General features: G+C 39.9%; 1 protein-coding gene across 1 annotated transcript; it reads left to right on the top strand.

Annotated features, from left to right (window-relative positions):
* Positions 1-52: 52 nt before the first annotated feature.
* On the top strand, positions 53-6,128 carry LOC124138199 (H/ACA ribonucleoprotein complex subunit 1-like). Its single transcript, XM_046504743.2, has 7 exons — positions 53-189; positions 958-1,116; positions 1,309-1,374; positions 2,472-2,620; positions 3,595-3,654; positions 3,987-4,089; positions 5,155-6,128. The coding sequence occupies exons 2-7, from the start codon at positions 972-974 to the stop codon at positions 5,307-5,309; spliced, it is 678 nt and encodes a 225-aa protein (XP_046360699.1). The 5' UTR covers positions 53-189; positions 958-971; the 3' UTR covers positions 5,310-6,128.
* Positions 6,129-12,356: the final 6,228 nt, after the last annotated feature.

The following is a 12,356-nucleotide window of genomic DNA, read 5'->3' as shown; positions in this document are numbered from 1 at the left end:
ATTGTGGGTCATGTTCAGTAAAATGTGCATCAAAACACTTTAATTTCCACTTGAACGAGGTTTTGGTATCTAATTATAGTTAACTGGTTCTGTTGTATAATTTGGGTTTTTTTACGACTTATTGTTATCCGGACTAGACATGCGCACGATTTAAGCTTGAACCACGTGCGAAAACAAAACAAGTTTATCGTGAGTATGGTTATTAAAGCACCAACAACTCGCATCGTCTTTGGTATTTAGTCATACATATTGTAGGTTTTCGTTCTTTAGTAAGGACCAACAATTATTGGACTGTTGTCAGAAATATGCACCGTATTATGTTTTCTTGATCTCCTAGCACAGGACCGATTGATCATTTTACCTCTTCGGAGCCGCACTTTGGAAATTGTTCTCTTCTCCTTTGGGTGGCGAACAGATGCTATAATCGCAACCTAAAAATACTATTCCTTTTGTGTTTTTTTGCGCCATGGCGTTTCATGAGAATTGAGATGAAATTTTTTAGACCTTAGCGGTGTTGAGTGGGTATTGCTATGCTTGTTTTTTATGATGTTTCTCTTCGTTTTGTTGCCAAATTAGACACAATTTATGGATATCAACTATACCGCTCTATATATAATGAAGTCCATAAATTATGTCTACTTTGTCTTCCGTCAACTTCTAAGTAATGCCTATGAAACAATTCTTCCGTTTGCCATGTTTGCAGATTGTAAATAGAAATTATGGATTCTAACTTCTTTATTATGAGGAACACAACTTTTGGAGTATCTACTTACTCCCTCACCTGATATTCCAAAACATTGTGTTCCTCATAAAAAAGAAGTTGACATCGATAAACTCTCTTTATTCATTGTCTCACAATTACAAACTTTTAAATGAAAGTTAAACAAACACAGAATCATCCACTGATCCACATGAAACTGTTTACTTCGTGCTGACAACTTTTCAATTTGTTTTCAGGTCATCTGTGAAATATGGGCTTTCCTGGTGGTGGAAGAGGGGGAGGTCGAGGAGGAGGTTTCCGTGGTGGAGGGGGAGGAGGTGGCTACCGTGGTGGTGGCGACAGAGGAGGAGGCTTTCGAGGAAGAGGAGGCGGGGGAGGCTTCAGGGGTAGAGGAGGTAAGACTGTCAAATAGATCCTAAGTAAGTGCTCTGTCAAGCCGACTGTACTTGCAAGTATTTGGGTATAGAAATTGTTATTTCATTGCTTATAGGGAAAGGAGAAGTCCCCAGTTAGTTATGGAGTAAGGTGTGCCTGTTCTTAACAAACACCATGTCTGCAGAATGTTGATCACATCTTTTTGTTTTTAGGTCGAGGTGGACGTGGTGGTGGGGGTGGGGGCTGGCAAGATTATGGCCCTCCTGAAGAGGTCATGGGTAAGTTGATTATCAGTTAGTCTCAAATGATTATATGTATTGTCCACTGGAAGCTGTCCTGACATTGGAAAAAAAAAAGAACCCAGTTTGACAAAGCAAGTCATGCAACCAAATGTTAAATTTGCCTAGGGCTACATAGCCACTGGTCTACTGGTTCAGAGACCAGTGAAAATCTGGAAGGTCTGTGGTATGTGCTTGTTCCTAAAAACATCCAGTTACATTACATACAACTGTTACAAATTGAGTATCCCTGTGGGCATTGTGAGTTAGAATTGGTCCTTAGCGACCTATGCTGGTTAGGAGAGACTGCTTAATGGATCAGGTGATCAGTCTCGGAGACTTGGTTTTTATGCCTGTCATACCCAGACGGCTGGGATCATTGCTCATAATATCGATCACTGGATTGTCTTTTCTAGGCTCACATACTTACAGGCCACCGTTGTATAACTGGAATATTGCAGAGTGTGGTGTTCAACAAGTTGCAGCAAACACTCTGACACGCCTTGATATCCAGTGTATTGTATCACCTTTCTATGATGATAAATCCCCTTTACAAATTGGACCCATGAAGATCTGGGGTAGAATAGGTCTTCAGCAACCCATGCTTGCCGTAAAAGGTGACTGTGCTTGTCATAAGAGGCGACTAACGGGGATCAGGTGGTCAGGCTCGCTGACTTGGTTGATGCATGTCATCGTATCCCAATTGTGTGGATCAATGCTCATGATGTCAATCACTGGATTGTCTGGTCCAGACTCGATTACTTACAGATATAACTGGAATATTGCTGAGTGCAGCGTTAAACAACAAACAAACAAAATGTACAAATTGGCCACCACAGCTTAGTTTTGGAAATGATTTCTTTTCTCCTGTCGCACAGAAGTTCTCCTAAGAGTCATTTGATTGGACAGCTATTGTGGCATCATGACATCCAAATCTGGCTGAAATCCAGGGTAGTTATAGAACGGTGATAAAATAACTGGGTAATTAGGGATGCCACACCTTGGTAAGGTGGCTGATGATTTCTTCACAATTTTACAATGACCTGATGTCCTCTGTGAAGGAGGGACTTGATTCCATAATTATGTGTGTGTTTCAGAAATGGGTCTGTTCACCCACCCCTGTGAAGATGATCTTGTGTGCAGGGCAACCAATGAGAAGATCCCCTACTTCAACGCTCCAATCTACTTGGAAAATAAGCAACAAGTTGGAAAAGTTGATGAAATATTTGGTTCCATTAAGGACTTTGTATCCTTTTGAATGTTGATGGTATAAAGATAAGGATGTTAGTTTTGAAGTGTCTGCAGTAGAAATTAGCCTGGGCATCCATGTGTGTTTGCTTGGATACAAGATGGATGTGGTAAAAATGTCTGCCATTGGAGAGGTACAGATTTACAGTGAGTCATGTTAGTCATATTATTTAGCATGTTTAGGGTGTATATTGGATTTGCAGAGCATTTTTCTAATATAGAATGATAGCTTTTAATCTTGTGTTGACATTCCATGACCTATTCCACTCATCGATCCCAATTGCGTGGATCGATGCTCATGATGTCAATCACCGGATTGTCTGGTCCAGACTCCTCTATTTACAGACCGCTGGCATATAGCTGGAAAATTGCTAAGAGTGGCATTACACATCAAACAAACAAGCCTATTCCACGAGGCATATCCTCTTTCCTTGATGGCCCCCTGTGATGATGCAGGTCCTCGGCAACCCATGCTTGTCGTAAGGCTACTATGCTTGTCGTTAAAGGCAACCAACATGATCAGGTGGTCAGGCTTGTTGACTTGGTTGATGCATGTCATCATATCACATTTGTGTAGATCCATGCTCATGATATCAATCACTGGATTTTCTGGTCCGGACTTTGATTATTTACAGACCACAGCCATATAACTGGACTGTTGCTTAGTGCGGAGTTAAACAAAAACAAAACACAGTACCAAATTATGACAAGAACAATTCTCTTGCAAAGGAAGATCCAGTTGAATTCTGCTGTATTAAGGGAGGGTAGATCCTGTTCATAAAGCTTATGATCAAATTGATGTGGTTTCTGGATTATTTCAGATGAATATTAATATATTTCAAGGAAGTGCAAGATTTATCCAATTCTGACTAATAAACACAGGTTTTATAATCTGTATTAATCTGTTGCAAATGTTATTGACTTGTATATTTTTGGCACTGGCTGTTTAGTTCCATCCTTAACTTTTGTCAGTATTTTTCTGTCAAACTGTCCCCTGATATGAAGGCAAGCTCATTTTCAAAAGCAACTAAGGTAAGCTTTTCTGGTTGATTGAGGCAAACAAAAAGGAATTATGTTTGTTTTCATTTTAAATGATACTGAAAAATAGTGCATCACCACATCGGGAGGAACTTCAATAATTTCTATAAAATTGAAATTGTGTTTATCGTGTTCATGTTTCTGTTCATTGCATGTAAGCCATCAGTTTGATTCTCCAAGTGGGAATAATTTGTTGCACCCATTCTTGAACTTCTTCGTTCTCAATAACTACACAGTAAAACCCTTCTCACCGAGTAGATACTCAGCAAATGAAAATCATATCCTTATTTCCCGAATTATTTTAGCGTATATTTTTTTAATTTCAGATGTTCATAGATCCAGCCAAATTGCTTCCTCTCCAGCGCTTCCTGCCCCGGGCAGCAGGGCAGAGAGGGGCGGGGAAAGACCGTGGGGGTAGAGGAGGGCGAGGTATGTGAGAGGAGTTATGTCTCTTAGTGTTAGGCTTTGTGTGTGATCTCTGGGGGTAGAGGAGGGCGAGGTATGTGAGAGGAGTGATGTCTCTTAGTGTTAGGCTTTGTGTGTGATCTCTAGGGGTAGAGGAGGGCGAGGTATGTAAGAGGAGTGATGTCTCTTAGTGTTAGGCTTTGTGTGTGATCTCTGGGGGTAGAGGAGGGCGAGGTATGTAAGAGGAGTGATGTCTCTTAGTGTTAGGCTTTGTGTGTGATCTCTAGGGGTAGAGGAGGGCGAGGTATGTAAGAGGAGTGATGTCTCTTAGTGTTAGGCTTTGTGTGTGATCTCTAGGGGTAGAGGAGGGCGAGGTATGTAAGAGGAGTGATGTCTCTTAGTGTTAGGCTTAGTGTGATCTCTAGGAAATTGTACTGGTTTGAAGCTTGTAGTGTTATGTGTCGGTTATCAATACCATAGAAGTAGTGCAGCCTAGCATTTTGGAAATCAAGTGCAGTGTTGAAACTCAATGGGGGGTCCTTGATGTTTGCTGCTGTAATGTTTGCATATATAAGTAAATGAGATAAGTGCCACAATAATCTTTAAACTTTGGCATCACTGTATTTCGCTTCATCACGTCAGTGGATCAATATGCTAAACAAATGAGCATTCTAAGTGATAACATATGGAAATTATCATTTTTTCTCGTACATATGTGGTTAACACATTTGTTTAAATACTGTTAATTATACCTTTGTTTAAAACTGTAAAGATGGTGAGTAATTTACTGAAGTAAAATGTGTATTCAGTGTGGATAGTTAACAAGTGTGTCTAGTGCGGATGAATACACACAAACCGCCTACTATTTTTAATTTAAATTACATCATCTAAATTTGAGAAATTACTATCTTAGAAATAGTTTGTACTGTGAATAGAGACCAGTGGAGAAAAAAACAGGAGTTAATAACTAGTTTGTACTTGAGAAAATAGCCTTGTGCATATGGTTATTTAGACACAGGAAGAAGCATTAGTTATTTGATGTTCCATAAATATATATTTAAATTCAGTTGATGTATTTATCTGTTACAGGTGGTCGAGGTGGAGGTTTTCGTGGTGGTCGAGGCTTCGGAGGACGAGGCGGGGGAGGACGTGGGGGTGGGGGCTTCAGAGGGGGTGGTGGCTTTAGGGGTCGGGGTGGGGGTGGATTTAGGGGAGGAAGAGGTGGGGGATTTAACAACAGATAAATATTTTAATTTGATGTTGGATATGATTGATTTGGAGGCATATATTTGGGAATGCTCGTGTTTGAAGAGAAACTTTGGAGGCAGATATTTGGGAAAGCTCGTGTTTGAAGAGATGAACCGCTCTTGTGTGACATGTCTTTGTTGTGGACAGTGATGTTGACATGACATGGTCAGTGATGTTGACATGACATGGTCAGATGGGTAATGGTATGACAGATGTTCACAGAGGTTTATCAACTGGTGCACAGATTTGCATTGTTTTCTATGGTTTACTGGTAAACAATGCAATATTTTGGCTTGTGACCATGTGTTAAATGAAAACTCAAATTAAGACATAAAGCTACCTGGAACTAGGATATTGCACCTATCCTTTAATAGACCTGTGTGTAACTTCCCATTCATGTCGGCATACATTACCATTTTCATATGTGGCATTTATGTGTAATGTACAAGCCATCATCAAGTCTTGTTTCTGTATATTTTCACATGTATTGAGGGACCCATACTTTTTAAATTGTTTTCCGTACTGGTTTGATGTCTCTTGAATCAATAGTCGATACAGATTCAACAGCATCACTGTCAATGGAAACCTAGAAAGGATCTTCTAAGCAATGGCTGATATTTCAGTAGACATAAACTACTGGTTTATCAACAGGAATTTAATAGATTTGATGAGCCCATTTTCTTTGTTAGGGATGATAAACACCATCAGAATATGGATACTTTTAATTTTATTTACTAAACTGTTTAGTGAATCCTTGTTATTAAAGTGTTGAAGATTCTGAAGTGAATTTTATCAAGTAAACTATTGATACGTCATTGCTGTGTTTTGTTGTCTTTATTCATCTTCCCGAGGCAAGAGCGTCCACTAGCCTTTTTATCAAAGTCATGTTTCCACCCTTGCCACATCAAGCCCCCTTTCCTGTGCTTAATATGATTGGACTATCGCATATACCGATAGTCCAGTCAGAGAATGTTTCACAAAATCAACATCCACGACTGGTACACCTTTGTATGAAAGTGATTTAATGCTAGAATATGGCTTTTTCATCTTTTAAACCAAACACCCCCACCCCCTAAAGATTGTCGATGTTTTTGTGTCAGGGATGAAATCGCGAATGCTTTCGTGGTCTGATCGATTTGGACGTCGTGGTTAAAGCGTTCGCTTGTCACACCGAAGACCCAGGTTCGATTCCCGACATGGGTACAATGCGTGAAGCCCATTTCTGGTGTCCCCCGCCGTGATATTGCTGGAATATTGCTAAAAGTGGCGTAAAACCATACTCGCTCACCCATTGGACGTCGCCTATGTTAGTTGCCATCTTTTGTGAAGCTATACCAGATAACAACAGTGTTATCATTGAATATCACATTTTCATTACAAGTGGCACAACTCGTGATCTACGCGAGGCGGTGCCAGGGTCAAGCCAGAAAAAGTGGCCTTGATGAGGCAAGGGTAGAAACTAGGCTTTGATATAGGCTAGTGGACACGCTTGCCTCGGGAAGACAGTCTTTGTTGCTTCTGTAGTTGCTGCTGGCTTGCTGCACCTGACTTGAGTTTGTGCTGATGTCATACACATGGACAGAGTTGTCTGTCACTGTGTACTCTGGAAGGTACTGTTGCAGACTAGGCCCAAAGTAAACATTGCTTTGGGTGTGTGGTTTTTTAACATGAAAATGTGGATTGGCTGGGTACAATGGTTCCTAACTTTTGGTTGAACTTGTCTGAGTTTCCACAAGGATCAGCTCGAGGTTGTATGCCCTACACACAAGGTGATATATCATAATCTGTTTCCATTCATATACAAATGGACCGCCTCCGTGGTCTAGTGGTAGAGCGTCTGCCCGGAGAGTGGAAGGTCTGGGGTTCAATCCCTGGCTGCGTCATACCAAAAGATGCTAAAAGATGGTACTTGTTGTTACCCTGTCTGGAGCTCAGCATTAAGGGCTAAAACAAGGACTGGTCAGTATACTGTGTCTGAGTGGGGTATTCACGTTAAACTGTGGCATGTTATCTCGGTGTGCTAGCACTATAAATCAGCATCATAAAGCAGCCACACACGTGCATGCACGTAGCTATATAAGTGCAATAATCTCGGACGTGACGTGAAACCCAATTTCACCTCGCCTCATATACAAATGACATTTTTAACCTCTCAACCATTGAGTATTCATTTCATGTTATTGCGTCTATGAAATGGATGGGAACAAACTTTCTCAAACTCAACGGTTCCAATGTTTGCTTAAAGAAAGGTCAGATCCAGGCTTAAGCTTCAAATCTTAACAAATGGGGACTGTGTCATCCAGCTAACCTCTGAAGCCAGAAACCTTTTTGATTCTTCTTTAAGCCAAGATGCCCATGTAGGTTTATTATGTTAGAGTGTTGTTACTACCACATAAGGAACATCAGTCTTGTATGCAAGTACATGGACAGACAAGCAGCATACACCTTAATACAGGCATATTTGATGTCCAATTTGAACCTTGAATTTTCATGGATGTAGAGTTTCCCGGTCATGTATAGGTTTGTGGAGGTCTCCAAGAGGTCATTTTACCTGAGTATCCAATTACAAGTTGAGTATGATGACAACTTGAGTAGAAAATTATTACTGAAGTGTTTGGAGAGTTATCTCCCTTGTTCAGTTTAATTATCTCCCTTTCTTATCAGCCACAGCAGCAATTCTTCGAAATGTCGGAAGATGAAACAAAACATAAATGCACAATTTGGTCCATCGCACCACCTCTACAATGAGTAACCCCCTGAAACAGAAACATTCGAAACTACTGCATTCTGAATGCTTGTCATTTCCTGGAGGCAAGACTCTATCAACTTTACTTTGCATTACCAATAAGGTAGATTCTACCGGATTCCTGAAGTTGAATATATTTCAAAATTATTTTAAAACATTCTGAGCTAGTATCAACTGAGAATGTTTTACAATTTGCAGCGCTATCTGACATTCTTTATTGTCCTTTAGCAGTTTAGTGCCCTTTTTGGGAACAGACTTCTTTAGTACACATTGTTCTTTCTTTACATGACGTCTTGTTTGTGAGTTGTTGATGGTATTGTGTTGTATTTTGAGTTCATTATTCATATTTAAATAATGATCTCGTAACATTTGACTATTATTGCATACTTTTGTCCTTTATTTCAACTTTTCAACATCATTTCCACAGGTTTATAGAACTGACATAAAATAATCACGACCCATGGAGATTCTGGGTAGAATAGATCTTCAGCAACCAAGCTTGTCGTAAAAGGCGACTGGGCTTGTAAAAGATGACTAATGTGATCGGGTGGACAGCCTTGATGACTTGGTTGATGCATGTCATTGTATCCCAATTGGCAAGATCGATGCTCATGATGTCAATCACTTGATTGTCTGGTCCTGACTTGATTGTTTACAGACCACCGTCATATAGCTGGAATATTGTTGAGTGCGGCATTAAACAACTAACAAACAAACTAAAATAATCACAACACTGCAAATCTGTTCTGTGAATATAGTTTATTGAGGGTACCTGACATGGCAAGCATTGCATCAATATAGGAGTAAATACACAAGCCGATATTATCATATGTTGGAGTGACGTGCATTGCTGGGGTGTTATCAAACAGTGTGAAACTAGCACAAATTAACACATACAAACTTCTGCACCAAATGTCCATGCTACATAAAAGAAGCAGGAAGCATTGTTTTAGTCACATGACACATTTTAAATTTTCAACTTAGTAAATTACACGTAACATTGCAAGGAATGAAAGGTTGGACATATTGAGCATCTTGTTACAAAAACAGGTCGCAACATAGAAATCTAGATACAGGAATTCAATTGATACAATGTAAGAACCACATATTAGACCACACAGCTATCAAACACAGCTGAGCAAAGCCATGGCCACTGCTTAAATCAACCAGTAGGTCTGCATGAAACAGCATTCAATGGATATTATTCACAGTTAAGTAAGCAATACTAGTGTTCTGTATTATCTCCTTGTGTAGTTTGTGTATTTGCTGGGAAGCGGAAACTGGATATGCACCAATGTTTGCGTCTCAGCTTTTCTGCTAACTGATCATGTAAAATTTGCAACAAATCTTCATAATTAAATACATACTTGAGCAAAAAATGCAAACACAAAAAGCAGCAGAAAATATAAATGATGATGACCTGGATGAGAGTTAATTATCAGCGAACAAATTATGAGGATTTTATGAAAAATTTGCTGAACTATTTGCTGAACTATTTGGCCCAAATGATTGTTGAACAAGGAATAGATTGTAAAGACTATTAAGAGTTCATGAAGTTCAGGGATGTGCACCTTTATAAACCAATAATATTCTCCATGATAGCAACAGCGTAGCGTCACACCTGACCATCTCAATTATGCACAAAATATTGAACACATTCATTAAAAATAAATATCAGCCTGTACATTCAGTATATGAGGAAACAAATTTAGTTTACATTACACTGAACTAGACAACAAATATTTGTCATTCAACATTTAGTAGAAACTTAACAACAGCAGTTCAACTGTATGTATATATATACATATATTTGAGAGTTTTATTACCATACTTGGTCTCTTGCTTCCTATTATCCAAGTCTACTACTCAAAAGGGCAACAATGCAGTTTACCGGGTGCAGCTTACCACAGCGCTAATTGGCTCAGGCTGCTGACTGACTCTCACTTCACCAGGGCCCACTTGCACAAAGCGATCTTAGCATATAGACGATCGTAACTCCCATACTTTAACATAGGCTTACAATAGTCGTAGCGCCAAGATCGCTTTGTGTAAGTGGGCCCAGATCTTGCATGCCTCTTTGATCCCTGGTTTGTTGTGTAAGGTAATTTACCCCCAACTCTATTCTTATCCCTTGGAATCCCTTTCTGATCAAGCACACCCTTACAATCATTAGGGTTAGGTACCCCTTTCTGATCAAGCACACCCTTACAATCATTAGGGTTAGGTACCCCTTTCTTATCAAGCACACCCTTACAATCATTAGGGTTAGGTACCCCTTTCTTATCAAGCACACCCTTACAATCATTAGGGTTAGGTACCCCTTTCTTATCAAGCACACCCTTACAATCATTAGGGTTAGGTACCCCTTTCTGATCAAGCACACCCTTACAATCATTAGGGTTAGGTACCCCTTTCTGATCAAGCACACCCTTACAATCATTAGGGTTAGGTGCCCCTTTCCGATCAAGCACACCCTTACAATCATTAGGGTTAGGTGCCCCTTTCCGATCAAACATCCCTTCACTATCCTTAGGACCCGTGAAGATACAGGGTAAAATAGGTCTTCAGCAACCCATGCTTGCTGTAAAAATGCTGACTATGCTTGTCGTAAGAGGCGATTAACAGGATCGGGTGGTCAGGCTCACTGACTTGGTTGATGCATGTCATGGTATCCCAATTGCGTAGATCGATGCTCATGTCAATCACTGAATTGTCTGGTCCAGATTCGATTATTTACAGACTGCCGTCATATAGCTGGAATATTGCTGAGTGCGGCGTTAAACAAAAAACAAATAAAACAAAATCACTATCCTTAGGGTTGGCACTACTTGCCGATCAAACATCCCTTTACAATCATAAGGGTTAGGCACCCATTTACAATCCTTAGGGTTAGTGAGGTAGGTTATGGGCTAGCTATTTCTTATAACAAATTAATCAAATGTAATTTGAGAAAACTCCCATACACTTTTGTCAAGTTTCGATTTTCTTGAAGAAAATTGCTACTGCAGATGCGCATAACGGTAAACAATCGGGTGCTGATGACTCGGTAAACAAGCACGAATTATTTGTGACAATGCCTGTGGTCCTGTGGTAGGATGTTGGCTAGTTGGGTCAATTCATTAACCTAGCTTAGCTTCAAGCTGGCAATGTGAGTATTATCCTCTATCTGGCGAAATCTGAAATCTGCAAAAGTGCACCCGGTAAAGTGCACGACTCCCCCAATAAGAAGTTAAAGAACACCCAATTCTTTAGTGTTACTTTAGTTAAATTGTCATGGCATCTGCTCCGAGGACAAGGTGACCTGGCATGAGAGATTAAATATGGTAATATAAAATAATCAGGTGTCCTTAAACTTCTTTGAGTAGCATATGTAATGCATTATACAAAGTATAAGGGTAGCACCACTCTTCACGGTGCAAAATATGAACCAATCATTAGTCTGATTTTGTACAACAACATATATGAAAATATACCACTATTATTGTGTAAATTGGTGACATTCTTCTCAAACAGAATAATCTCGAACAGGCAGTTGCACAAGTGAGTCAGTAGACGTAAAGTTGGATAAGCAACAAGGACATAAGTTGTGTTACCTATAATGCAACTGCTCATACACGCCATAGTCAAAGAACCAGATGAAGTTGAGATAAAATGCATGAAAGCAACCACACGTATAAGAAATGAGATGTTAAAGATATTGGTGACACATACATAGAACTTATGTACAGTAAGGAAGTTAGGGCTTCTTTACAAGAAGTCTTGAATTCAGTGTACCATTTCTACCTTGCCTCTCTAACATGGGACCGCCTCCATGGTCTAGTGGTAGAGCGTCCACCAGGAGAGCAGAAGGTTTGATCCCCGGCCACACTATACCAAAAGACGTTAAAAGATGGTACTTGTTGTTACCCTGTCTGGTGCTAAAACAAGGACTGGTCAGCTCGGGGTCAGTATACTGTGTCAGAGTGGGGTATTCATGTTAAAACTGTGGCATGGTATCTCAGTGGGCTAGCACTATAAATCGGCATCAGTCTGGACTAGTACAAGCAGCCACACACACGTGCATGCACATCACGATATAAGTGCAATAATCTTGGACGCAACATTAAACTCCATTTCACCTCACCTCACCTCACTACCTCCAACATGGAGACAGGCAAAACACAAGTTGGACACAGTTTTATTGTAATATGGAGATTAATTTGTTCTTTGTATGATAAACCGTCATCATAACTTCACTGGTTATAGGGAAAATACCAAGTGTTTTCTCATTGTTAGTGGGACAATTGTATAGGGAAAT

This window comes from Haliotis rufescens, unplaced genomic scaffold (genome assembly GCF_023055435.1).
Source record: "Haliotis rufescens isolate VD_foot unplaced genomic scaffold, xgHalRufe1.0.p SCAF_40, whole genome shotgun sequence".
Classification (NCBI taxonomy): Eukaryota; Metazoa; Mollusca; class Gastropoda; order Lepetellida; family Haliotidae; genus Haliotis; species Haliotis rufescens.
Note: the sequence above shows the minus strand (reverse complement) of the source record. Positions and strands in the feature narration are given on the sequence as shown.